Source organism: Falco cherrug, chromosome 4, assembly GCF_023634085.1.
Source record: "Falco cherrug isolate bFalChe1 chromosome 4, bFalChe1.pri, whole genome shotgun sequence".
In the NCBI taxonomy this organism is placed as follows: domain Eukaryota; kingdom Metazoa; phylum Chordata; class Aves; order Falconiformes; family Falconidae; genus Falco; species Falco cherrug.
The window spans coordinates 43,611,045-43,638,323 of NC_073700.1; the positions used below are offsets into that span (position 1 = coordinate 43,611,045).

Sequence of the window (27,279 nt, forward strand, 5' to 3'; positions counted from 1 at the left end):
ACTTTCACCCACCTCAACTTAAAGATGGCAGCGCTACAAAACAAGTCTGCACAACTCAAAGCTAATGACAGGCAGTTCAATATAAAAAAAAAAACCCAAACAACAAACCAAATCCCACTTCTAGGAAGGATGAAGATTTCAAAAGAGATCTTTAATTTTTAGAAAGGTTCATAGGCAAATTTAAAGTTCATAATAATGATACAAATAAAAAAAAAGCAAAACAATGTAGAACGCAAGGGGACAAAGCTCTTGGAAAAAATCTAACTTTTGCTTTGTCAAAAAACATACACTAACAAACAGCAATCCTGTTTACACAAAACTTTACAGTCAATATTCTTGCACAAGTCTAGATACAGGTATTATATTGCAGTAAGATGTAATTACAGTGTCAGGTCGCGTTTCCAAAATAACCCTTTTTAAGAGATAATCCTGAATTTAAGAATTAGCAACAGACTTCAAGAGGGAGCATTAGAGAAACTATTGATGAAGTCTCACTGATCTGAAAAAAATTTTTTTTCAATGGCAATCACCACATTTTCCACACAACAAGAAAACTCAAGCAGTCTTTGCCTTCAACAGCAGGAATTTTAGAACAAACTCTACTGTGAGACTGCATATTTGACAGTCACAACTTTGTATGTAAAGCAGACTGAAAACACTGAAGTACTTTCAGTATCATCCTATCCAATAAGAGCTTTCCTTTGGCAAACTTAAGCTGAGGAATACATTCCTGGTATGAAATGCTAAGTTAAAAAAAAAAAGAAATTAAAAAAAATCATTGTAGCTCTTCAGAAGACACTGATTTTAAGGCAGGCTCGGTATGAAATGCTAAGTTAAAAAAAAAAAGCCAAACAAAAACCAAACAATCATTGTAGCTCTTCAGAAGACACTGATTTTAAGGCAGGCTTGAAAATAACCAGAATGGTCAAGACATAATAGAGAAGTTTGATCAAAAATAGGGTGACACGACTGCGTAAGTTTTACATAGCTAAATCTGAACTGTAATTTTTCTGGATTTTTTTCAATAGAAAATTCCTTTCAGATAATAAAAGCCCACCCTCGAATCTAGAATCAGCTGGTTTAAGAGTAACTTACCTTAAGGCTTTTTTGTATGCTTAAGTTAACATAATCCACCACTTTCACTGCCACATATATTAAGAAGAAAAGCAATATTTATTTCAAGTGTCCATCTTTAGAAGCTAAACAGCTCCAAAGTTCCAATGCCAGTCACTGCACTTGTGTCTCCAGACGCCTTACTTCTTTAACCACAAGATCAATGTTTATAATTGGGTTAAAGTACAAGGCCCAGTAAAACAAACAATTGCAGACAAACTGAGGAATAAAAGGCCAAAAGATGGCAATAAAAAGACCCTGTGTTGAGACTTTCCAGAAATGTCTCCACATTCTGTGAGGAATAGTCCTGTGAAAAGGAAAGGGAGAGGCTTAGAGGAAATTTCTGTTTTGTTTTTACCCGTTCTAAGAAAAGCTAATATGTGCTGCAGCCTCAAATTATTTAGCCCTTACACTCAGGTACCTGTAAAACATCATTTTACACTCCAGAAAAACCTTCTTAAAATACAGTAATACTAGATTTTATACGAGGAAGCATTAAATCAATTTATTCAGACCACAAAGCACAGCGAATTAAAGTGGCCAAATTCCACATTTGTCATGCACACCGTTCTCTTTTGAACACGTTCTGCCCCCTAGCGGCTGGCAGAGAAAGGGAAGACCCAGTATACACCAAAACAAGAACATCTATGCAAGGTCTAAAACCCATAAATAAAAGATCACAGCAATTAGGAAACAATATGCTTGACTAAAGGCTAAAGCAGTAACTGAAATCTAATTTTTATGACCTATCAGAAATAATACCAGTGTAACCGAACTTATTTATGATCCTGAAGAGTCATTCTTTAATAGCTATATCATAAGCATCACATGACAAAATTATTATGTATTTAGTTCTCAGCTGACAGATAATACCAGTTACCATAAAACGCAATTCTCAAGGTAAGAGTTAATATTTACTCAATGGTTAAGAACATGATTACCATTACTGCGTTTGCTACATCTGGTCAGTAAAACCAGCTGTGAGAAACCCTTTGAAGTATTCACAGAAACAAAGATATTCAAGAGTGAGTACCATTATATGTGCGAATTCAGATTCACACTATTAACCTCAGAGTTGTTGTTAGACACCGAAACTTCAGTAAGCAACTGTGAAATTGTAAGACCGTTACTTTCTATTTATAAGGCTGTGTACTTCCTACACTCAACAAGCTCAGTAAGACTTACTTCAATTCTCTTCTTGACCAGAGCCTCCAAAAGGAGAATAACTCCAGAACAGAAAGCAACATGGCATTTACAATTATAAATCTTGATGTCCAGTAGTGCACATCCAGCCAATCCCAAGCAAATTCAGCTACCAACTGGTATGGCAAAAATAAATACTTTACAATGAATTCTCTCCACTGTTTCCAAGAAGGATCTTTAAGGTCCTGTAGATTAGGATAAAAAGACTGTTAACCAATTTCCTATTAACACACACAATACTGGCTTATTTCCACTACTTTTTTATTGAAAAATTGTTTTTTTCAAACACTGAAAATACTAATGTATCCTTATTCTACTTTCTGGTAGATAATACTATAACACAGTAATTTCCATAAATTAGAATAAAACATCACAGCCAGCCAGACCTTATAATGCCATTTGTTAAAATACAGGTATTTTGGGTGAACAGCCTTCCTATAGTCACGCAAATGTGAAAAAAAATTAGTTTTGCAGATTTAAAGTCTTAAAAAACTTAAATCAATCTTATTAAAGGTAATGGTCACTAACACCAGTGATCACATACAATAAAAAATCAAGGAACTACTTACTTTGTAGTACTTTTTTTTTTTTTTTGAGAGTTGCATTGTGAAGAGATGAAATGGTGAATAATTACATCATGTGTTTTTATTATGCTGCTAGTCTTAAAAATGCTTGTAACTAAAGCAAGTAACATATTTCATGTTTTGAGCACTTACTAGTAGTTTTGTGACAGTATCTTCATACTTGTCTTCTTGCGTAGGACAGATTGCATGGATGAAAGGTAGGAAAGCTTCTGCATAATCAAACAAATATAGGTATAACATACTGAGTCTTGGAGAACCCTTCAGTGCATACAGAAGAAAGAGTGATTTTCCTGGATTTACCGCCTGAAAGGTATCAAATTATCAAGGTTCAAAAAAAGAAAAAATAAAATGAAAGGGACATGGCAGTTCCTAGATTTTTCTGGCAATCATTCTTCAAAGGATTCTTTTTCAAATACAACAGTTCATTAAACTGAGTATTGTTTATAAGGGATACTACCTTAATACTCATTCTGGCTTTAAGAGAGTTTTCTTTTAAAGATATTATTTCAAAAATACTTAATATACGTGATAGACTTTATATAAAATTTACCTTATATTCCCAAAGGTTCTGTGGTGGTTTAACACCTAAAGTTTTCACACATTCCAGTTCTGCCATAATAGCTTTTCTATGGTTACTGTTCTCTATACTGTAAGGCTCTTTCATGAAATCATCCTCAGTCAATGTTAGGAGGAGTCTACAAAAGCACAAGAATTCAGAAGGTAAACAGTGCCTCTTCACCCAAACGCTATGACTAACAAATTAGCAATACACACTGAAGCAATTACTGATAGAAGTTACCATCTTTTGGATTATAAAATCAGAATGGTTTGGGTTAGAAGGGACCTTAAAAGATCATAGTTACATTTGAATGTTCTGAATCAACTGCATCTTAGAGCCTGGGTTTTAAATACTCATCAAGTTTTCTCTTGCCTGCTTTCAGCATGCAGATTTATCAGCCTGTTGGCTATTATTGAACACAGTTCTTCAGTACTTAACAGATCTAGCTGGTCTCCTGAAATCAGACCTAAAGCTCTTGGGTGGAATGCAACAATGCATATAGTACATACATATTTTCACAAGAAATAAAACGTGGGAGGGCTGGATCATACATCAGTAGAATTTTACTTTCAATATAATTTCAGTCTGCATTGTCAGCATATTAAAAAGTTATTAGAAAATTTTCAGTTAGCTTGTTTAGCATCTACTACTAAAGTTTACAACTACAAGTGTTAAAACTTCTCCTGAATTTCATTGTGATACACCAACAGAGTATTCCCACAATCTATGGAATAAAGTACAGTCATTTCACAATATATTGTCCCTAATGAAAGCTATCAAGTAGCCCAATTACATGACAGCTGTTCCTGATAATGAGGCCTCTCACCTTCCATTCACTTTCTCCAGTAAAAATCTTTCTTTATAATGGGAAGCCCATGGGCCCAACTGCTCTAGCCAAAGTATCACTTCGTCAGCAGTCCATTTAGCAACAGGCTTGTTGACAAGATGATCTTCTTCAAATTCTCTGCTACTCCAGTGATATCCAAGTAGAACTACCTATAGGTAGATTAAAACAAAAAAGAAAACAAAATCTTTTGTCTGCAAAGTAAATATATTAATGATGCAAATAAACAGGCATTAAGGGGCTTGACATACAGAATCTTCCATTCTATAGATCCTAGAATATTCAGGTTCTAAGACAGTATCTTGAAGTTTTACCCAATTTGTCTAACTTCCATTTGCTGTATATTGCAATTGTAGCTCCTGACAGACAACTCTGAATGCTACCTTATTTAGTCTGCTCAGCTTAAGTCTTTTCTGAGCAAATGACCATTTTTATGTGCACGTAATTTTTAAGTATATTTGATTGCATGCTTACTCTTAATGAAGTAAATATGGAAAATCATCCAGACGGAACTTACTGCTACACAAGTTAAAGCTGTTAGAACGCCTGAGAAAAACCCTCCTCCTCGAGGATTAATTCTTCCTGTGTTCGAAACTGTAGGGATCTGGTCATTCCCGTATTTTTGGAAGGTTGCTAAGCTGCGTGCTACATCACTGTTTTGTTGAATATCTTCTTTTCTTTGTTCAATGGCATCAGAAAATAGCTTTTCAATAACATCCCTAATGGGAAAAATATTTGTCACTGTACTGTAATCACTGAGGCTTAACATTCAGAAAAGGGACTAATTTTTGGATTTTTGTTTTTCAGCCTCTACTAAAGACTGCCATCTTTGAAAGCAAGAAAACAGTAGTTATTAATACTTAGTAAAGTTAAACTTCTATCAATTACTTCCAAACAACATTCTCCTTAGTTTCTAAAGATAGAGGAAGTTAAAATATCACATAAAGAAAAATTAAATTATTATTTCTTATATAAAACTAGAATTGTATGTGCTACTGGAAAGCTTTCACTATTCAAAAATGCTAAGCAAAAGACAACATAAAAGCCTGCCAACAATCCTACCATCTATTTATTAAAATATTATTAACCTAAGATAAAAGTATTACAAGAGCTTGTGGTAATTCAGGACAGCAAATTGGTATTTCCAGCTTCATTCTGCAATAAAATCACATTTCTTCTTATAAATAATTCTTATTACAGAACTAATTACACAATTATCAAAGATCATTCTAACCTGGAATTATTAGAAAACAACCAGCTGTATTAAAAGATGCAAGTGTCTCAATACTAAAAAAGGATCCCTCCTCTCCATCCCCCAAACATTCAAAGGGACCCCCCCCAAACCCCAAAATAAAGCCAATTAACGCACCCCTTAGTTCCATGTCGAAAAATGTGTTTGAACAGTTCAGTACAAGTGCAGAACATGAAGGACTTCAGGATTTAAATGTCCTCTCCACAGTTCAGATTACCAATAAACTACGAAGATATGCAGCAAACTCAAGAAACCAGACAACTAATTGTGTTTATTTTAGAAATCCAACAATGGCATAGTACACTCACCTGAGGAGGATGTTGACTTTTGGGAATCCTTTCCATTTTTCTCTGCATTCGGGGCATTCATTCTTCTTGGATGACACCCACCACAAGGCTAGGCAATGTCTACAGAAACTATGCCCACAGTTCAGGGTGGTGGGATCGACCAGAATGTCATAACAGCAGTGGCAAAGGAACTCACTAACTGATATCTGCCGACCCATCTTGGGAGTAGCACGTGTTTCAACATTTGCCCTTTCTGTTTCACCTTGTAATGTCTCATCTTCTTCCATTTTCTTTTATGCCTTAGGCAAACAGAAAGCTCTTAGATCCTCAAATGTGGTAAGGCATTACTTCTGCAAAGCAACAAGATAAACCTCGTTAAGAAAAAAGTTACTATAGAAGTTCAGAATAGCAAGCAGTATAGTTTATTATTGTAATTCTTTTGTCACTGGGATAGTTTTAAACTAACTTAGCTCTCCCCAACATGAAACATGATCTATTTTTTCAACACCATATTCATTGCAAACTACAATCAGAGCCAGATTATAGATGTAAACAGCTGAGTTCAGTCTCCCTATATTTTTTCTTGTGTTAAGCAACACATGAAACAAAAACCCCACTATGATTCAGGTAACTTTTGACAGTATCTTTAACCAAGATTTTAGTAAAACACACCAATCAAAAGAAGCATCATCAGAGAATACAAAAATAAAACACCAGTATAATGTAATGACTGAATTTTTGTCACTATTCTTTCCAATAATATGGAATAAAACAAAGTTCAATGCTAGACATTGCGGAGCCATGCTGGGAAAAAAAAAATACTAATTTTGATCCACAAAGTCATCCGCTTCAGAATTATAAGGGACTGATCTGGACTGATCTGCTTGCCATCAGGGAAGGACTGAACTCCGTATTAACTTCACTGGTGATTACTCTTTGCTAGTATTTCAGAAAATGCACAGATTCTGAGAAGAGTTTCAGATTGTTCCAAACTTACAAAACTATAAACTTTTTTGCTTAATGTTCCTAATGTATTCTCTCAGATGGCTGTATCTAGTTTCTTGAGAAAAACACTGATCCAGATCACTTAACACTTATGATATGTTAGACGCTATCAAAACATAGACGATTTTCTCCTCAAGGACTCCACACCAAAATACACTTCCACTCTCCACCATGTGGCTCCTGTTTACTACTCGGTTACCACCTTTCCATCCAGATCAAGCACAAAGGGGTGAGCATGCCAGTGGGTAAAGACTAAAAAATTATTAACAAAAAAATACAAGCAGTGTAGAAATACAAAGCAATAGTGCAACTAGGACCCTAGGACTGCTCACAAGCATTCAAAGCAAAGACTGTCGGCGCTTTAAAAGACAAACCTGAAACATCACTTACAACACAACTAAACCCGAGGGTTTGCCCCTAACAACATTCTTCTCGTTTTCCTGGAAGAAAAAGGCAACAGGATTTCCGCAGGTGCAAAAATGTTTCGCCACTCTGTGCCCCAGGTGGGAGCAGGGTCAAAAGCCGAAAGCTTACTCGCCGCTCCCCTGCCGCCTCCTTCCCCCCAGGGTGCTCCCCCGCCGCTGCCACAACGCCGGCACCGGCGGCTCGGGCCCGCCGCGCCGTGACAGCCCTTCCCCCGCCCCGCCAGACCGGGCCCACCGCGGCGGTGTCAGCAGCGTGCCCGCGCCCGGCAGCACGCACAGGCCGAGGCTCCGCAGCGGCCCGGCCGGTCCCGGCCCCGGCCCAGCTGGCGGAGGCAGGACTCGGGGCCGCGCACCGCCCCGCCCGCCGCGGCCTCCCCCGCGGGACGCGCCGGGCCCTAGGGCCGCCGGGGGGTGGCGCTGCGGCCGCGGCTCTGCCCGCCGCCTGCCGGGGGGCGCGGGGGGACACGGCCGCGGCTGCCGGCGCCTCCCCCCGCCCGGGCTGCGGCGGGCTCCGGCACGGGCGGTGCGCTCTAGCAGGGGTCACCGCTGGTCTCCCTTCTGCTGAGAAGCAGAGCAAGCTCATCGACGCGGTCTGTTCGAGCGGAGCCCATTTCTCTTTTATCTTCAAGCGTCGTAATTCAAAGCTCTAAAAACCACCGGGCAGGAACACGACTGCACTCACGTTTTGCTTAATCCGCTCATTTCCATATTTGTGAGAACTGAGCTATGTTTGCTGAACGTAAGTCTACACACCCAGGTAATCCTCCTTCACAGAAACTGCGTTCAAGGTTTATTTTGCAAGTGAAGATCTAGAGGTCTAATCTGAGAAGTAAACCCGACTTTTAGATGCTAGTCTGACTGTAATGCTAACGCATACTGCCCCAGACTGGCTCACACAAAGACTATTTCTACCACATGAGAGCACAGCTATGTAAACACACAATCACAATTATTTGTACCAGCCTCTGTTCCCTTACTGCATCTCTTTCTGACTAGAGTCCAAAGAAAATCAAGTGCTTTTCTTAAAGAACTGTTGAGATTAATTTTTCACTGTATAACACAGTGATGTTTTCTTATATTTTGTTCTTGTTCCACTTTGATAAAATCTACAAGTCCAGTTCAAATGACATTTGAGATACCAAAACAAAATAATTAACTTTTTAATTAGCCTATTTCAATAAAGAAAATAATAGTCTCTCATAGTTTGCTCTCCCATATCCAGATCTCTGCAGAGGACAATTATTATTGGGCTGACACATATATAGCTCTGGTTTTGCTTTAGAGCTACCCTAATCAAATTCCTTATGGGAAAGAAAAACACCTAACTGAAAAGTCTGTCAACTGTTTGAGCAATGATCCAATATCTGTATACCAAACTTCCATATTTAGTTGTTTTACTTAACAGTTATTGCTTCTTTGCTCACATGTGGAGCTCTGCCAGCAAGACTGCAGTATTATCACTCAAATCCATTTTGTGACAAGATCCAGTTCTGGCCTTCTTTAAAGTAATACATTAACGGTGCTAGGCAAATTTCCTACTGACATGGAATAAACAGGCATTTATGCTCAAGTGTACATGCCGTTTCAAGATAGTTTTTTAAAACACAAAATTCTAGCTATAAATGGTTCAGGGATCATAGGAATGATAATGGATACCAAAGCAGTTTTCAGCTTTAGTCAAATTAAAACTCCACCAGTAGCACAGAAGTGCCGACAAGCCGTTAGATCTGTACAACCTAGCTTCCAAGGCTGATTTTATGAAAAGATCTACCAACCAGCTCATATTTATTTGTAGCTTTAATTAATATTTGAAGTCCTAATAGGCAAATCCTTAAACTACCCTAGCATGAAAGTACTAAACCTCTTCTAGATCAGAGGAAGTTCATCTAGATCTAACCTTAGCACAAGTGAGGTGAAAAGGTGGCTCGGAATATTCAGGCTTTGTTCTTGAACCTGCATACTGCCCTTGCCCACAGCTACTGCTTTCTGCTATTGTGCAGACACCTTCTGTGTCAGGTGTTTCCTTCCACCGCACAGGTGTGGCGACATGATGCATGGCCTTGAGCTTTGTTTATGGTTATTCTGCAATGACGTGTGAAACTTTTACCATTTTAACAAGAAGACAAATGCTTCTTCCGTAATACTTTCAAGCCTACCAGTTCCTCTGGGCTTTTCATCGTTAAGGCATAATCTCCAGTAGCGCCCTGCTACCCTCCTGTTGTCTCCTCAGCAAATTCCCATCCCTTCTTCCTTGCTGGTGCTAGTTTAGCCTTTCCCATCTGAAAGGCAAATACCGTGTTTTCCAAAATCTGTGGCATTTAAAAACATCCCACAGGAAAGCAACTGTTTTAGGCGTGCCGCTGGCGGGCTCGTTGCAGCTTTTCCGCCTAGCCGCGGCTGGCAGGGCTGCCTTCCCCCGCCGTTACGTGACGTGACGTGACGGGGCGGGCAGGTGAGGGGCACTTTTCAGGGCTAGCGGCCCCTACAGCACCGGGTCTCCTGCCGCGCACACACAGGCAACCCGACCTCCCCTCCAGCAGCGACAATGGCGCCGGCGCGCCCGCACGGCGGGCCCAAGGCCGCCCTCAGGCCGCCGACAGCCACCGCACCCCCAGACACCACCCCGGAAGAAAATGGCGGCCGCCCCACCCGGCGCTCACGTGGGCGCTTACGTGCAGCGGGGCGGTTTCCGGAAGCGCGCGGCGGCGGCGGCGGCGGCGGCGGTGGTGGCGGGCGGGGCTGGGCCGGGCCGGGCTGGGCCAGGCCGGGCCGAGCCAAGCCAAGGCGAGCGGCGGCCGGGCTGGTGCGGGCGCGGGATGGAGGTGATCAGAAGCAGTGAGTGAGCAGCCACCCTTGCACGCCCTTGCTCGGTTCACATCTCACGGCCGGCGGCGGGAGGATTCGAGCTGGCGGCGCAGAGGGTGTCCCTGGGCCCCGGCATCCCTTCCCTGGGCTGGCGGTGGGGTCCGGCCTCAGCCTCTCTTTCAGGGCGAAGAGGGTCCCAGTTGCTCCCCTCGCCCCTGAGGGCGGCGGGCGGGCCTCCGGCCGCGCCCCGGGGGTGAGGCAGCGGCGGGCGGGCCAGGGGGCGGCAGGCCCCGCCGGCCTCACCGGCCCCCCAGCCCGCCTGGGGGGCGACGGGCTGCCTAGGCAGTCGGTAGTAGTCTCAGGTGTGTTTTCCCCCTTTACCCGCAGATTTTAAGGATAACCTAAGCAAAGTCTACGAAGCTATTGAAGAGTCGGACTTCCTGGCCATTGATGGGGAGTTTTCAGGTACAGTCACGCCTGTGTTGTGCTGGATACCTGTCTGGGGCCGTGCTTTGCGCATGTAACGTATCTCGGTATTACTTTGAAAAAGATAAAGCTAAGGCTACCACAACATGAAACCACTTACTATACGTGTGATAGAAAGGCTTTGGTCAAATAAAGATATATGTCATACTCATGCTGCTTCTAGGCTCTCCCCACAGTAATCTTTTAATGTGTTAATTGCTTTCTGGCTGCAGCTCAGGAAAAAAATAATGAAGATTTTATGTGTGTGTCATAAATTCAAGAGATTGGGATAAATTAGGGGGGACCTGCAAGTTTTTGGACAGGGAAAGGCAGCAGTAAGAACTTTTATGTTTGTAAAACCCAGAGGGTCTATGCATCAGAGAGGTGTCTTAATGATTTGGGATACACGGCTCAGTCAACCATGAAACATAAATGTGATCAAGATGGGGTTTTGTTTGCAGTACTTTTGGAAATATGGTTGTTCTTAAGTATTGCTTAAGATGACGAAGTCATTCAATGCATTTACGAACAACACTCTTCCCATTTTTCATCTGGCTTTCATCCTGCTTTGTGCTGTAAAGGCCCATCAACATTATCTTGCTGGTAGGTCTTTTCATGTCACTATCATGTTGAACAGGAACCAGAGCAGCAGAGAGTTACTGCTAGAACACTACCATGGAACTGGTTAGCTTTTATGCTAACATGCGTACTTTTATGCAGCAGAAAATCTTTCTCAACTGAAATAATCTAAACATGTACGTTTAAGTGAAAACATTTTTCTTAAATTACAATTGTTGCATTTCTTTGCTGTGGCTAATTTTGAAAAGCTTACTCAAAGCAAACTGTTCTGCTTTTTCAGGAATCAGTGATGGGCCTTCAGTTAGTGCATTAACCAATGGCTTTGACACTCCAGAAGAAAGGTATCAGAAACTTAAAAAGGTAAAGTGTTTACCTTGACTAAAATGAAAATACTAGGAAGAAAGTTAGAGCTCCATAGTTCAGAGTGGATACAATGTTGGGAAACGTGACAGAGGTCTGTATGGTCAAGTTACCTAGAGCAGATGAGGATTGCTTGTTTCGTTGTCTCTACTAACACAAGAACTGGGGAGTGTTGCATTAAACTTGCAGAAGTCATGGTCAGAACAGACAGACAAACTTGATTCATCATGCAGGGCCTAATAGGTGTGTCGAACTTGTTAAAGGATGTTAAGAGTGTTAAAATTTAGCAGTTCAAGGAAGGACTTGGTAGGAGAAATTCAGCAACAGACAAACTGCATCAGGACTAGAGTCCTTCACAAACTACCTCCCTCTGCCAGCATGTACTGTTCGTAACAAAACTTAAATGCCAGCTGCCACCACTTCTGCCTCTGGAACACACACCAAAAAAAAGTGCTGGACAGTGCAGAAAGAGTTTTGAAAAACAGCCAAATGACCACAGGAGACGACATATGGTGTGTGAAGGTCAAAAGGTCAAAACTGTGATGTTTTGGATTGTGAGTTTGGTGTTTTTGTTGTGTGGTTGGTTTTTTTTTTTTCCCAAAAGAGAAAGGAATCAGAAAAGAGAAATGCTAAGCATCTCAGCGCATGCTGTTTCCTGAAGTGTCCAAGGTGTCAATAAACACTCTTTACTAATAGACTGTGAAGAGATATTGCAGGATGAGGGTATTCCTAGTTAGTGCTCCTGCGGGGAAATTAGGACAACAAATGGCAAAACCTGAGGTGGCTTTAACTTAAAAAAAACAACAACCAAAAAGCATAAAACTCCCAACCCCCAAACACTAAAGGAGACAGTAAAAGTAGAGACTAGTCTGCAGAGCATCCAGGAGGCTGGAGGGTGCCATATTCTCTTCACCTGGCTGAAAATGAGCTTTTGAATGCTTCAGGGTAGCTGACAATTCAGCTCTGCAGGCACGGTCAAGTCTCTGTTGCTCAGTGTAAGAAGAGGTCTGGTGTATTGGAAGCAGCCTGAAATTCCTTGTTGTCACATTCTTAAGACTTAACTCTTACCAGCTAATAAATTAACTTGGTTATTGATATTTTTGATCTTTATACTTAAAGATAAGAGGATGAATTTTGTACTTCCTGTTGTCACCCATTATTTTTTCCCTATGATAGAATTGAATAATTCTAAGTGTTCTTTGTGTTTAAAATGAGTGTTTGACCCTCAGGAGGAACGAGTCTTTCAGTGAGACTGCAATACTTATTTTCTTGTACACTTGCAGTGGTGTTAAAAACCTTTCCAATACTGATTCAACAATTGTGGAATACTAGAGGGGATGATGATAAAGTGCCTGGTGACTATGCTGGTACATCTATCATGTTATCCACTGTTAGCCACGTTGATTAGAAGAATACTAAATGTGTTGTTACATACATTTGAAAACTATATTCAGCCAGTGTCCCTCACAGCCTGCTCCCACAGTATGGGGATTGTAAATGAACGTTGAGAAGGAGGCTGACAGCTGCTTTAGATGCAGCATCTTGTGTGTGTGTGTGAGCAACAAGTGGAGAGAGATGAGACTTCCCTCAGTTCTTGTCAGTTTATGAAATGGAAGTGCATACTACAAATCATCTTTGGGCAATAGTAAGATGATCAAATGGGGATGAGAACTAGTTGAAAGACTCTGGTGTATTTGCTTCAAAATTACCAACAGAACAAACATTGGTTAGAAGATTCAGATTTGCTTAATTTTGAAATGGAGAGAAATAATATTTATGCACCTGGATTATCTTTAAATGTGCACAATTTTTATTCTCATGCAAAGTTTTCCTTTCCTTTGCAGCATTCTATGGATTTTCTGCTCTTTCAGTTTGGCCTTTGCACTTTTAAATATGATCATACAGAAGAAAAGTATGTTATTTTCTTATTCCTTGCTTTGTTAATTGAGGAATTTATGAAGTAATATTGATAAGCTGTATTGACATGCAACTCATCTTTTTCACAGGTATATAATGAAGTCATTTAATTTCTATATTTTCCCAAAACCCTTTAACAGAAGTTCACCAGATGTCAAATTTGTCTGTCAGGTTAGTAGAAAAACAAGTCTGATTTTGTTTGGTTATGGTATACCTGCAGCAAACTTCTAAAATACTTCCAGGCAAACTCTACATCATTGTAGAGGGAGAACTGGTTGGTTCTTTTAACCTTTTAAAAGGCGAAAAACATAACTTTCTGGTTTGTGGATTTTTTAAATAAATAAGCATCCATTTAGTAGCAATCCCTAAAAATGAGCTTTATGGGAATATCTTTGACTTCAGTATTTTAGTCTTGTCACAGATTATTGTGTGGTTTCTGGAACTGGAGATAATGTTCCAAACCTGGCAAGATGATTCTATACATAACCTGCCCTCCCCACCACGCCCCACCTCTTGTCTGACTTCCTGCTCGCTTGCTTGTTCTGTTTGGTGCTTTATTTCCATCTGCCTGTCTCACTTTCACTGCTTCCCAGGCTATTGCTAGCATTTTTCTGATCTCGGACTTGTTCTCCTGTAGCATGTTTTGCTTTCTTTAGCTTCCTCTCTTCACATAGCTCATTCTTTCATCTTTATGCTGTTTAGTGTATTTATTGTTCTTGTACTTTAGGAAAGTTGAAAGTAAATAACAAGAATAGTATAGCCTAAACTCTGTGTGGCTTCTTTAGGGTCACAAACTTGGTTGTTCTTGACTTTGGACTTTGTATACTGTCTTAAAAAGTGTAAAAATAACTGAGTTGATCTTTTTATGCCACAGATACTCTTGTCACTTGTAAAGCTATTTTCTTTTATTGCAGAGTTCAAGTATAGATTTTTTAGCAAACCAAGGATTTGATTTTAATAAAGTGTTTCGCAATGGTGAGTTTTTGTGGTTTTTTTCGTTCTTTCAATGTCAAGAAGAAAAAGGCAGTCATTTGTGTTACTACCTTAACACATAATGAAGTTCTTAAATTTTTTCTTAGCCGATCTACTGTTGTGCTGATAGTTACTCTTTTTCAAAAAACTCATTGTATAGATTCAACAGAATAGAATTCATATTTAGATAAGTGCTTTGTTGTTTGGGTTTTTTTGGTGGCTAAACATAAGTAGATAGAGTAACAAGTTATGTAGCTGTGTAATGGACCAGTAGCAACATTTCAGAAAATATATCTGTGCATTGTAGTAGGTGCTGCTGCAGTTTATTATTTAAGTGATGCAGATATCAAGGAAGAGGAGTACTAAATATTTTTGTGATTGTAATCTACAGCTCTGCAGTCCTCAGACTTGGGCCTTGTGCAGATGAGGCATATAGCTCTTCAAAGAGTCCAGTGGTACCAGCTAATTGGCATATGCTAGAAGGAAGCCTGCATAGACACAGATAAAGAATGGGGTCTTGAACAAATGACTGGAAGGGAAGGATATGTTTTAAGCCTTCAGGGGTGTAATACTGGCAAATGCTTAGTTAGTAATAAGTCTTAGCTAAATCATACATCCCTAATTTATCTCTAATTATGATGAGCTTTTAAATGTGTTCTGCTGTTCTGTTTGTTTGTTTTGTTTGTTTTTTTAAGGAATTCCATATTTAAATCAGGAAGAAGAAAGACAGCTAAGGGAACAGTATGATGAAAAACGTTCTCAGGCCAATGGTGCAGGATCTCTGTCATACATTTCTCCTAATGCCACAAAGTGTCCTGTAACAATTCCTGAAGATCAGAAAAAATTCATTGAGAAAATAGTGTAAGTAAACTTGTTTAATATGCTGTGATGTTGTTGAAACTAAAACATAAACAGTAGCGACATGTATGATGAAGCTATTTTTATTACTTCACTAGCTGTGCAAGAGTTTTCTTTGTGCTTTCTTGTCTTTTGGGGAGAGCTGTAAACATCATAAAAAGGGAACAGTAGACATACAAGCAAATAATCTGTTTCTTCCAGGGAACAGATAGAAGACTTACTAAAGAATGAAGAAAATGAAAGTTTGGAACTGGAGCCGTGTACGGGGTCAGTTTCTGAAATTACGTATCTTCTAAAATAAATATTATTTTGGCCGTGTAAAATTACATGAGTGACAAGGAAGAACAGTATCTTTACGTGGGTTAACTTGAGCAAATTCTACATTTGGCTGATCTCTTAAGGTTGAGAAAACGTAGCAATTTATATGGATATCATACTCTGCTTGCATCTAGTGACAACATACTTAAGTATAGCAAAGGAGTGTCTTGCATATGTGAGCCTCTTGCTATTGCTGAGGTGCTCCATAAGCCTTGGATGTGCATTTTATAAACATGTTTCTCAAATCTATTGAGCTGTTGGTTATTCATAGTTGACACTGCGTATTGAAACTTGTTTTGGCGGGTCTCCTTCCCTAAGTCAGTTTAGCTTTGGAATCCAGGTCTTTAGAGAGTACGGTTATTTTAAAAATAATTTAAAAATTGCATTTGGAAATACTAGAATATTGTGAAGCTGGGGGTAAGGTAACATCGCTGTATCTGTATTTAGTAATCATGACTACAGAATATTTGCTTTTGAGAAGATAGGTGGATAACTGTACAAAATGATGCAAATGCCTTTACAGCTTGGCAACTGAACATCAGGGTTCAGTAAAACCCTTCCAAGCCTATAGGTACTGGTAGCAGTGACTTAGGCTTTAAAAATATTTATACAAATGAACATGGAGCCAGCTTTAACTGAGCATTATTGCTTTGAAACACTTTTATAAGAGGAGTATTAGTAACACAATTTTCTTTTGATTTTAGATTTCAGAGGAAATTAATTTATCAGACCTTGAGCTGGAAGTAAGTTACTGGTAATATTGCCTTACTGTATTTTTGTTAGTATTTCTGATAAGAAATCTGGGTAAGATCTGAACTACTTAACTCAGAGGCGATTCATTTAGATTTTTTTCCTTTGAGAGAAGACTTTTATGATGTTCTGAAGATAAATTGCATTAAATAAGTTTGTGATGATTCATCTGAATATTTTAAAGCTTAGTATTTTATCATTCTGATCTAAAATCTGTGAATAGAACAGCACAACCTAGAATTACGTGTCAAATGCAACTTGACAGGTTTTTAGTGAACAGAAGGTACATGTGCTTATATAGATTGTGGGCTTTACTTGAAAAACTACTAGTTCTGTAGTAGGTACTGGTATGTTTGTAGTTTTCTGTTAGATGCCGAGGATAAGCATTTCTGATGACTTAAAAATCCTAATTTTAGTAGTAATTCTCTTCTCCTTTCTTGGCTTTATTCCTCATCTTTGCCTAAATATATCCCCTAAGGCCTTAGGAGAAACTGTAAGGCTGTAGAGATTTTCATTATTCTGACTGTACTAGTAAAATGTGGAAAATTTTTTTTGTAAATCTAGTTAATTCAATGTTGCAACAGTATCTGGCACTTTGCTGCTTACACTGAAAGTGGATAAAATAAAGCTTTCTATAAAATGGAATCTCAAGAAGTGAGCTTGAGAGCTAATCTGAAAAAAGAGGTGTGTTTTCAGGAATTTTTCTGTATGAAATTTTTAATGTAGTGGTAGAATATCTATAGCTTCCGGTAGCACATAGTGTTTTGTTTGTCAGATACTTTTTCTGGCATCTTCTCTCAGTGGATGGAAGAGTGTGTTCATGAACTGTATTTATTTTAATATTCAGCTGTGTGTATACAGCTGTGTACATTGCGTGTGTTTATTGGCAAGAGGAAGCAAAGTTGTGAAGTTAGCATGGAGATAATGAAAGCAGAAAACTCTGGAGTTACTGATTGCCCTTGTGTCCTGAACTCTTCACAGGTAATTTTCTCCATTGAAGAGTTCTGTTATGCAAGACTGTTTTGATGCATGCAAGGTCTGTGACATGGAACAGCTTGGAAGTGAGGTCTAGGTTCAAAATTGTGTGAGAAATCAGGGTCGAGAGGACACAATAGTATTCTAGTATGTGTTCTCTAGTACTAGTTTTAGTAGTAGCCAGAGGATGAAGGAAACATTCTGGTTCTGTGGTGGTTATATAATTGTAGTAAGTTTATTGTAATGGGAAGATCAGAGTAATACCTACTTGTTAAGCAGTGAAAGACAATATTCTTTGGCCTTGCTGTTGGTGTGAATCTGTGTGGCTCTGTGTATGGTAGTACTTTGGTAATTGAATGTGATTGTGGCAGAATGATGCAGCTGTGTAGCAGAGGTAACAACACGTATTAATATTTTCTGTTACAGCTTACTGTTAACAGGAAGGTTTGTTTATAAGAATAAGTGACATATGAAAGGCATGCAGTCACAAAGAAGCTGTGTTGTGGCTGCAAGTAAATTGGTGCTTTCTCACTCATTTTGGCTTTGTATTTCTTGAAAGCAGAGATTCTAGATTGTGAAGAAATATCTAGATGGTGCTTACTTAATATTACTAAAAGAAGTTGTTACAGGTTCCACAGCAATAGAATGTGAAATCTCGTAAGAAAATACAGTTTCGTGCTAGCTACTGTTAAATAATGTAAGGAGGCCAATTTAGCTAGCTTATTGCTTCAAATTTTTTATTATTTTAAATTACAAAGGAACTTTTAATGGTTCTTTTGCACTTAAGACTTACAGTAATAATGAAACTTGAAATTATCAAAGCACTGTTGTGATACACTGTATTTACTTTTCATTTGTTTTGACGTAGGTATCCAAAAGGTATCCATGTTGAAACTCTGGAGTCAGATAAGGTAACAAGGCATGTTACTGCCCATAACATCTGCTGTGTTTAAATAAAATTGTATTTCTCACTTCTACCAACTCTCCTAACTTTTAGATATAACTTGTTTTATTATGCAGAATGAAAAACATTTTAAATGGAATAAAATGAACTAGTTTCTAAATGTTAAATCTGACCAGCATATGAAGTGTAAACATGTATTTGTGTGGCTTAATAGTCTTACTTTTTAGTGTCCTTTTTTTAAAAAAAATATTTTAAAATGTAGTGGATCTGAAGTTCAAGATTGGTGGAAGTAGATCTTGATCTTAGAGGAAAAATAGTAGCATCACATGTTATATCCTCACTTTCTAGCACAAATCTCTGCTTCAAAAGACACTTGAAATTCACTGTTTACAAGGAAACCCCGATAACCTTTCTTCAGTAGAAAGTAGATTTAGTAAAAGTTAGGATTGGTGGATGAATCTTATACAGCTTTCTAAAGTAGGCTTTTGGGAGTAGGTGATAAAATGGTGCTTAAAATAGAAACAGTCATGGTGGCAAGTAACTGCTGCTGAGGTGTGACTTCGTTTTTGTTACAATGTAAATATAGAGAAACTTGCAGTGGTCTTAAATATGAACTTCTCAGAGTTATTCCTCAAACTGTACATTTTTTATTTTAGAAGGAGAGATATATTGTTATTAGTAAGGTAAATGAAGAAGAACGGAAAAGAAGAGAACAGCAGAAACAAGCAAAAGAACAGGTAAATAAGTACCATTTCATTAGTTTAGGTGAAAGAGGGAGGGGGAGAATCTATGACTTCAGTCAGCTATGCAAAATTGTGTGGTAGGGTTTGGTAGTATTTCCCTTTTGTTTGGCTGTGTATGTTGTTTGAAATTGGTCCTCCAAATTCTACCAGATAACTTGGGCTTTGCAATAGAGCATGAAGAGTTGCAAGACAGTCTGCAAAATTTTACAGAATGAGTAGCTGTGAAATACTGAACAAATGTTCTCAAGCAGTGAATTCCTCCTTAGGTGAATCTGCTCTATCAGAGAAGAGTGGTCTAGTAATAGGAAAGTCAATTCGCATATATTAGTGCTGTATAACAACAGTCATTGCAAAAAGTCTTGCAGAAATTCTCAAGCAAGTTTTCATGTTATTTGGATTCACAGCCTGTCCTTGGAGTAGCATTCTGTTACAAAACTTGCTTGCTCTTAGTTGTCTGAGTTAAAATTAATTTTAACTGTACAATTGTGCTGTACAATTAATGTCATCTGATTTTTCTTGATAGAAACATGCTGCACATGACTACTGTAGTAACAAGTTGATTGGAAGGTCATGTCTGGTGTGTTCAGGCACTCTCGTTTATGGTACTTGATATTTTAACTTACTGAGTCTGATGCAAGTTTCAAGAAGTCGTAAGACTTGAGTTGTGGGAGTTCTTGATCACACTCTTGTGATTTGTGCCCACATATCACAAGATAAAGTTTCAAGATAAAGTCAATTTGGGTGGAGCAGATAACACTTGCATGCAGAATGCCTCTTAAGAGGGAAAGAGATACCTAACAGATCTCAACTAATGTGACAACTTTTTCCAAAAGGCAAGTTAGGGACAATTTGCTACTACAGCAGATTTTTCTGAAGTGGCCTTTATAGGTGTATTACTCTGACTAGTGGCGTTCAGAGCTGAACGAAAATAACAGTGAATGTTTTTATCGTATTTCACTTCTGGTTGAACAAAGACAGATAATGCAAGGGAGAAATTACTTCCTTAGACTGGAAAAAGAAAAACCTCTTCCAGAAAAAATTCTTTAAGTGAAACTAGAATGGATGCTGTAGTCAGATCCCCACAAACCAATCTAAGTTCGTTTAAAATGTGTAACTCGTATTATATAATACTGTATTTGTGTAATATTACAGTTGTATAATCTTCTTGGTTTTTTTATATAAATAGTGAAGAATGTTTCTTCCCTAGTCTCCACGTTAGCATAAAAATACAATGATTTAATAGAAATAATCAGGATTCAACCTGCTGCATTTTATAAGAATATATGTAAAAAATATGGTTGAAGATACATAGGTTGATTTTATTTTTTTGAACTGTGCAGTCTAATAGTTGTTGGACACTGTTGAAGACAGTGTAGTGATGATGAACTACAGCTGTGTTGACCTGGTTGGGGTGAAGCTAACTTCCTTTGCAGCAGCCCTTACATCGCTGTGCTTAGCATTTGTGGCTAAAAGTGTTGATACCATAACAAGTGTTTTGGCTACTGCTGAACAGCACTTGCACAGTGTCCAGGTTTTCTGTCTCTCTTCCACTCTCCCCCAAAACCAAGTAGGCTGGGGGGGGTGTGGGCAAGAGGTCGGGCGGAGGTGTCCATGGTTATGGTGTTTATCTTCCCAAGCAACCTTTAAGCATGCTAGGGCCCTGCTTCCTGGCAAGTGGCTTGACATTTGCCTGCTGATGGGAAGTGGTGAATGGATTCCTCTTTCTGCTTTGTTTGTGCATGTAGCTTTTCCTTTTCTTGCTAAACTGTCATATTGATCCATGAGGGGTTTTTGTGGTTGGTTTGTTTGGGTTTTTTTCCTTTTGTCCTCCCTGTGCCCCAGGAAAGGGGAGTGAGCAAGAGGCAAAGTGAGTGTTTGGCTTCTGGCTAGGGTCAACCTACCACAATAGCTTGTAACTTGCCCTACTTTACAGTGAAGTAGAGCTACATATAAAACTGCAATTCTGTCAGCAGTGTCCTGCTTTGATGTCATATATCTTCCAAATACTGGCATTTCCTCTGTGGTCTGTGCTTGGTTATGTTGAGAAACAGTTTGAGCCAAACTGTTATATCTGCCAGTTTGCAGTTTTGACAATATTTGTGTTTGTTTCATTAATGTTAGAATCTTTGCTTACAGGAAGAATTGAACGATGCGGTAGGATTTTCCAGAGTCATTCATGCTATTGCTAATTCTGTAAGTTAACATAATTTTTAATTACCTTCGGTTGTAAGAAAAAAAAAAATTCAAAGAAAGAATTCCTTTGCTGTTACATGTTGGAAGATAAGGTAAAATACAGGCTGAAGTGGTTTATCTCTTTTTTTTTCTCCTTTTCTCATAAGTCAGTGTTGCTTCCTGTTTTACAACGATTGAGTATGGTATGTTAAGTAAGCTCTTAAATTAATGACATGAACGACCTCATTATCTGTAAGAGTCAACAGTACCGATTTCTTAGGGCTCTTAAGAAGTAACTAAACTTTGAAGGGCTTTTTTTTTCTCTGTCCCCAAAAGATTATTTTTTTGTTTGGTTTTGGTTTTGTTTTTTTTATTTTTTCCCTGGCAGTTAAAGGCTTAATCTGAGAAGGTCATCTGGTTCACTTCTACGTACTTAGTTAAAATAGGCTATAGTTTTACATCTGTCCCCTTCAGCCCAATTATTTTTATGTAGTTGTTACAGCCTGCTGTGTAGAAAAATACCCAAACACACACATATTGTTTCCTCTAGCAAGTGGAGGATGCAGGGAAGCAGAAAAGGTTGTCATGTCAAATGAATCAAAGTTAACATTCAAAAAAATTCTTGTACTTTTTCAAGAAGGGACTTGCTTCTACAGCATCTGGCATGAAAGATTATGCACTGTGAGAAGCCAGATCATGCCCCTAATAACTATCATATATTTACAACAGTAAAGAATATATTGTGAGTTGTTGTACAAGTTGTAAATTAAAAGGTAGTGGACTGAGGAATCATTTGACTTAAATCTTAGATTACATTTGGAAACCAAGTTATAAGTAGCTATTCTAGCACATCTTCTCAACATTTCAAGCTGCTGCTGAAGGCTTTGATAAGTGGTTGGGAGTGGAGGAAAAAGTGGGTGCTCTGAGAGAGTGGAGAGGAGTCTGTGGGGCAGGCAGAGAGCAAATGGGGAGGTTAGATTTGTATTTGTTCCCAGCTGCCCTTGGCTGGTGCCTGGGATAGGTGCTTTTCACATATTGCTCTTGCTGCGGCCGTGGTTGGAAGTGTAACTAACATTTAACGTTCTTCTCACAGGGCAAGCTTGTTATTGGGCACAATATGCTGCTGGATGTTATGCATACTATACACCAGTTCTATTGTCCCCTACCTGATGTAAGTAATCTTCTGAGTGTTCAGAGGATGAAATAATTTGTGTTTAGTCTCGCCTCCAAACTTTCTTGTGAGTGGAAGCATATGACAGTCTATTAAGAACAACAGAAAAGTATTTTAAAAAGAGCACTTCTTCAGTGCCACTGACGTATTTTCCTAAATCTTCACGTAGAAAGCTTGGGTGGATTTATTTCTTCTCCTTTACGTTTTTAAAATGTTCAAATTAAATGTTGGAATTGAATTGTGGTTTCTGTTCATATCTCTTAGTCCCTCAGAAACTGCTTGGGTTGACTGATTACCTGCCATTGCAGGTAAATTTACCTTACTGACTTGTTAAGTTACTCGTGTGGGGCTTCAGCATTATCATGTGGCATTTTCCCCCTTGTAGTTTACAAAGTGGGAATACACATTTTCATATAATTCGGGTCAAGAGGTGGAATGTCTTGAGTAATTAGAGGGAGTGTATTTTCATGACTGCAGTAGGCCAGTCTAATGGCTCATGACTGCAATAGTCTTAACAATTAAGTAAAGCTGAGCTATGCATTAGAACCGAGGACGTTGTCTGAAGCAGCCAAAGGTCTCATTAGAAGGCTGGCTCGCATGATAGTTATATCACTTGCAGTTGTCAAGGGCTTGTGGGTATTATGGGAAAGGCTTGGTTATGAGGTGGGAGAAGGGAGTCTGGGATTTGTTCAGATGGTGTTGGGACATAAGCAGTTGTCAGTTGTTCCTGTACTTTTGACACTTGGAAGGTCTAAACCTGCAGGCAGTCAGCTGTCCACCTGGAGTGACTGTATGTATTCCATTGACGTACTAAATGCTGGGAACACTTAACTGTAACTGTTAACACAGCTGCAGTTAGATTTAGTCTAGGTTATATAATAAGATAAAGTATTGGAGGTGATAGAACACTTATGAATCACGACAAATCAGAAATAATTAGTCTGTAGTTCTGTGTAATTGCAGGTGGTATTTATGGTAATGCTGATGAATGTGTCTCTTAGGAGGTGAGAATTCAGTCACTGTATCTCAGTTTTAGAAGCTGATTATATAGTTGTAGCTACTGCTGTTGTCCTGAGACTGATGAACAGTTAACTTATTTGGATTTTATCTTCTGGTTTTACATTAAATTAGGACCTAAGCGAGTTCAAGGAAGTAACATCATGTGTCTTTCCCCGGTAAGTCCTTAGTTCAAAATGTCAACAGCTTTAATATTGTTTTAGCAAGCTGATACTGTTTGTCCTAGCCCTGTAACCTAGCTGTTACTGGAAACAAATCTGGGAGCAAATTAGATAGTTTTTCAAGTATTCTATTCTGTATCTCCTCGTTTTCAGAAAATCAGCACTGCTGTTCTAATTCTTGGCAGAACAAGCAGTTTTGCTATCTTGTTGTTTTTGGCGTGGCGTTTGGTGTTCTGAATCTGCACTACATTTGGAACAAGACTTATTTGCTACTTATTGTTTGTATCTCTTGTTATTGCTTAGTTGCTGTCCTTTTTCACGCTGAACAAAGCCGAGGAGTGTTTTGGCTGCTCTGAGATCTGAGAGTAATTTTTCAGTAGGGTGAAATTGCTGTTACCCAGCTAATACACCAAAACATTTCTGAGGATTTGACAATGTGGACATTGTTCTGTTTCAACTCACTTATGTCTGTCTTTGTTCCTAGGCTATTGGATACTAAACTGATGGCAAGTACACAACCTTTTAAGGTAAATTTAAGATAATGTTATAGAATGATTTGAGGATATGAGTTTGCTTTAAGTGTGTATGGAAACAAATTATTATTTTGTTTAGAGAAAAATGTCTAACAATGTTTTCTGTGATGCTCCTTTTTTTGTAAAAGAATGCTTTTTCTTAAAACCCCTTATCCAAACTTACAATATATTTAGAATACAAGTTTTTACTTTTGTACAAGTGGTTTTTGTGTTTATTGCAGTTTTAAGGTAACTTGGCAGCTTTGAATTCCAAAAAACGTAACATTTTTGCTACTTAAAATGTGATTATCAGATTTTTTTATCTTGTAAATCAACACAAGACTGCATGTCTCCTCAGGAGGAAAAAAATGTTATTCATGAACAAATAGGACCTGAAAGCTGCTTGTATACTCAAAGCTTTAGAATATTGTGAATGCTGACTTAGATTTGTCTAGAAAAAGATTCTTGAACATCATCATTAGGTTCTGTTGTGGCCTGCTGTTCAGTGGGTAGTCAGCAGGAAAAAAAAATTGCAGGTTTCTTTTAAAACCTCTTGCAGCATGAATTTTATTCTTCCAGAGAATTATTGGGATAAGTGATCATACTTTCTTGCTTTCCTGTGTGCCTTTGGAATGAATGAATTAAAAACCATGCTGGTGAAGCAGCATCTATCTTTCTGCGTATGTCTCTGACTTTAGAGCATTGCATAACAGAAAATCTCATTAAAGTATACTTAGATATTTTCAGGTTTGTCTTGCATACTATTGTAGTAAAAATAAAGGCTTCTGTATTCTGAAAATTCGATCCTGCACAAGCTTTATGTTTGGTACAGTTATGTTGATATTTGTAATTTTTACAGTAGATGCTTGGAGTTTAGGCTGTTGTTGTCAAATGGTGCTTTGGGATGGCAATATAATGCATCATTTGAGCTTGTTCATTCTACTGACCTCTTGATAAGTTTTCAGACAGTAGACTTTGATCAACTGTAAACAGCTGTCTTGATTTAGAACCAAAGGAAGTTTTGTCCTTGTAAATTTCATACAACTAAGATATTGTGTGAGATTTTTTTCCCCACTTGTTACTGATTCTGCATGAATTTTCTTTGTCATACTGATTGACAATGTATATTTGATTAAGAACTTCAAGAAGTTTGAAGATATTAATAATCTGTGTATCTTTTGGTGACATTTTTTATGTGTATATATAGATACAGTATTGCAACTCAGCAAAGCTGAAATGTAGGAGCAGCTTTCTCATTGTCAGGCTTCTTTTACTGTCTTATTACATTACTTGAAATCGGCAGTATTTACACTTACAAAACTGTTGAAGAATGTCCAGTCATCAAGCACACTTCAGTACTCGCTTTGAAAGCCTTCAACCACTATGATCGATATTTAGGATATTTTGCCTTGCTGTTTGTGCTTTCTTTTTCCCTGCCATGTAGGAACCGTGCATGGAACCTGATTCAAATAGAAATATTACTTTGGTATAATTCATCATCAAGAATTCTGAAAAGTATTAATAAATGCTTGTGACTCGTTATGTTGTAGGTGAGACAAGTTAACTTTTTAAAATATGTCTTGACAGACTTCTCTGGTGTATTAGTTTGAAATGAGGCTATATATAAATCTTTAGACAGCACAAGATGGCAGCAGTAAATACTCATTTTATCCTATTTGATTTCAGTTTCCAGGGAAAATGTGCTTGGCATTGGCAGTTAATGATGTCTTTTCTTGCAGGAGATCATTAATAATACATCCCTTGCAGAACTAGAAAAGCGTTTGAAAGAGGTTCCATTCAGCCCTCCTAAAGTTGGTACGGATTAATCAAAATGGTCTTATTTCTGAAATGTTTTCCTCTTTCAGAGGAAAGAGAGTGCTTTGATTATTTTTGTTCTTGATCTGGAATGTGAATTCATCTATTAATAGTTAGTGTTTTGATGAAAGGGACTTTAAAGGTGGACAATATACATATGTGCAGTTATATTTAGAGCTGTTGGTGGAAGTCAGTAGGAATCCTTCCACTTTATTTCAGGTAATAGAAGAATGGATGTATTCAGTGAACAGCAGTTACATCATCTTTTAATGATGGCATTTTGGTTTTTAGGTTGAATTTTGATGACTAACCTGAAATTGTTTTAAAACAGTTTCATTTGGTGTTACTGTCCTTCACATCAAAGCTGGAGCATTCTAATAGGCCCTTGGACAGAACCAAGGAAGCGTACACAGTAGTGATTAGTCAGGTGTGTTTTAGAAATTTATTAAAATTCCTTTAGAGCTTTCTATGCTTTGAGGTAAATGAAAGGATGTTTAATCAAAGGGCAAGCTTATCTCAAGGTTCTGGAATTTTTCTTAAGCTGCTGATTTAGAAAAGGGAGGGCAATACTGAACAGTAGAGTATTTTGGAAGGGGAAGACTCAATGCATAATCAAAACCAAGGTAAGTGATGCTTTTTTATATTGCTGAATGCGCAGAGCAGATTTACTTAAGCTGTAGTAACGAGAGATAATAAGATGGATAATCTACAATCTTCCTGGACCATAAGCAGGAGCTGTTGGTGCCTAGACCCTAAGTAGTATCATGAATATGGAGTGTACAATAATTGCATGCAGACCTTGTACTGGCGTAGCCTCTGTCACTTTTTCTCAGGATGTAACATAATTTTGCAGCTGTCCAGTACTATTTTGGGTGATGTAATATAAAATAAGAATCTTACTGTATTTTTTTCTTGAGCAAAATATGACCATTATTGTTAACTGACTCAGAAGTGTTAATATTTAATCAGGGATAATTAATGTGGTTCAGAACATCCAAAGCAAAGCATGTTTTAACTGTTAATTTATGTTTTCTTTTGGATATGTAACTATTAAAAAAAAAAAAATCAAGCACTAAGGAACGTCCTTTTCGGCTCAGCCAGTATAGCTTAACATTGTTTGTCTAATCTCGGACAACTTAATTTTTTAAATAAACATTACAAGGACTCATCTGGAAAAAGGCCTGATGTTTCTACTCTAGTTCTATATACAAAATTTGGATTCAGGTTTCTTATTACAAAATACAAATATATCTGCTTACATATTTATATTGTGTAAGTTACGCTGCTAGTATGTTTGTATCAATATTTTAAATTCTGGTATGTTTAATTATTGTTTTAGCTTCTTTTGATAGGCTGAATGCAACAAATTAAGGTACATACTGAAACATGAATTCTGTAATTCTGTTTAATGTGAGGTTCATGATTCTGGCTTTTTAAACAGTTAACTTTATTCTTCCAGTTCTATTCTCAGTATAACTCATAGGGGGAAATAAGCCAGCTTTTTAGAAGTTGA

At 38.2% G+C, this 27,279-nt stretch overlaps 2 protein-coding genes across 8 annotated transcripts in view; one reads left to right on the top strand and one right to left on the bottom strand.

Moving 5' to 3' along the window:
* Nucleotides 1–130: 130 nt before the first annotated feature.
* BFAR (bifunctional apoptosis regulator) lies at nucleotides 131–9,693 on the bottom strand. 4 transcript variants are annotated; one of them, XM_014284317.3, is made up of 9 exons: nucleotides 7,382–7,602; nucleotides 7,238–7,287; nucleotides 5,864–6,192; nucleotides 4,821–5,022; nucleotides 4,286–4,455; nucleotides 3,451–3,595; nucleotides 3,033–3,203; nucleotides 2,299–2,501; nucleotides 131–1,420 (listed from the first exon to the last, which is right to left on the bottom strand). In XM_014284317.3, the coding sequence occupies exons 3-9, from the start codon at nucleotides 6,127–6,129 to the stop codon at nucleotides 1,228–1,230; spliced, it is 1,350 nt and encodes a 449-aa protein (XP_014139792.1). In that variant the 5' UTR covers nucleotides 6,130–6,192; nucleotides 7,238–7,287; nucleotides 7,382–7,602; the 3' UTR covers nucleotides 131–1,227. The 4 variants fall into 4 exon arrangements, with proteins under 4 accessions (XP_014139792.1, XP_027668525.1, XP_027668526.1 ...); XM_027812724.2 differs by lacking the exons at nucleotides 7,238–7,287; nucleotides 7,382–7,602 and adding an exon at nucleotides 9,429–9,693; XM_027812725.2 differs by lacking the exon at nucleotides 7,238–7,287 and having other exon boundaries at nucleotides 7,382–7,603.
* Nucleotides 9,694–9,993: 300 nt separating this feature from the next.
* PARN (poly(A)-specific ribonuclease) overlaps nucleotides 9,994–27,279 on the top strand; it is a 60,371-nt gene continuing 43,085 nt past the window's right edge. The window contains exons 1-16 of one of the 4 annotated variants that reach the window (XM_055707310.1): nucleotides 9,994–10,107; nucleotides 10,465–10,542; nucleotides 11,402–11,481; nucleotides 13,326–13,393; nucleotides 13,488–13,569; nucleotides 14,313–14,373; nucleotides 15,066–15,231; nucleotides 15,430–15,495; nucleotides 16,251–16,289; nucleotides 18,140–18,182; nucleotides 18,832–18,912; nucleotides 21,055–21,111; nucleotides 22,184–22,261; nucleotides 23,393–23,436; nucleotides 23,924–23,966; nucleotides 25,691–25,766. In XM_055707310.1, the coding sequence (XP_055563285.1) occupies nucleotides 10,089–10,107; nucleotides 10,465–10,542; nucleotides 11,402–11,481; nucleotides 13,326–13,393; nucleotides 13,488–13,569; nucleotides 14,313–14,373; nucleotides 15,066–15,231; nucleotides 15,430–15,495; nucleotides 16,251–16,289; nucleotides 18,140–18,182; nucleotides 18,832–18,912; nucleotides 21,055–21,111; nucleotides 22,184–22,261; nucleotides 23,393–23,436; nucleotides 23,924–23,966; nucleotides 25,691–25,766 (1,081 nt within the window). In that variant the 5' untranslated portion in view covers nucleotides 9,994–10,088. Of the gene's footprint in view, nucleotides 10,112–10,464; nucleotides 10,543–11,401; nucleotides 11,482–13,325; nucleotides 13,394–13,487; nucleotides 13,570–14,312; nucleotides 14,374–15,065; nucleotides 15,232–15,429; nucleotides 15,496–16,250; nucleotides 16,290–18,139; nucleotides 18,183–18,831; nucleotides 18,913–21,054; nucleotides 21,112–22,183; nucleotides 22,262–23,392; nucleotides 23,437–23,923; nucleotides 23,967–25,690; nucleotides 25,767–27,279 lie in introns of all 4 variants that reach the window. The other 3 variants (XM_055707314.1, XM_055707311.1, XM_055707312.1) reach the window with 3 other exon arrangements.

What these genes read in the sequence shown, in the direction of transcription:
- BFAR (XM_027812724.2), bottom strand. Translation starts at nt 6,129, where the DNA reads ATGGAAGAAGATGAGACATTACAAGGTGAAACAGAAAGGGCAAATGTT. An exon ending in AGAACCTTTGGGAATATAAG is followed by an intron (nt 3,204 to 3,450) that starts GTAAATTTTATA and finishes GATACCTTTCAG; the next exon opens with GCGGTAAATCCAGGAAAATC. An exon ending in TGGTCAAGAAGAGAATTGAA is followed by an intron (nt 1,421 to 2,298) that starts GTAAGTCTTACT and finishes TCCTTTTCACAG; the next exon opens with GACTATTCCTCACAGAATGT.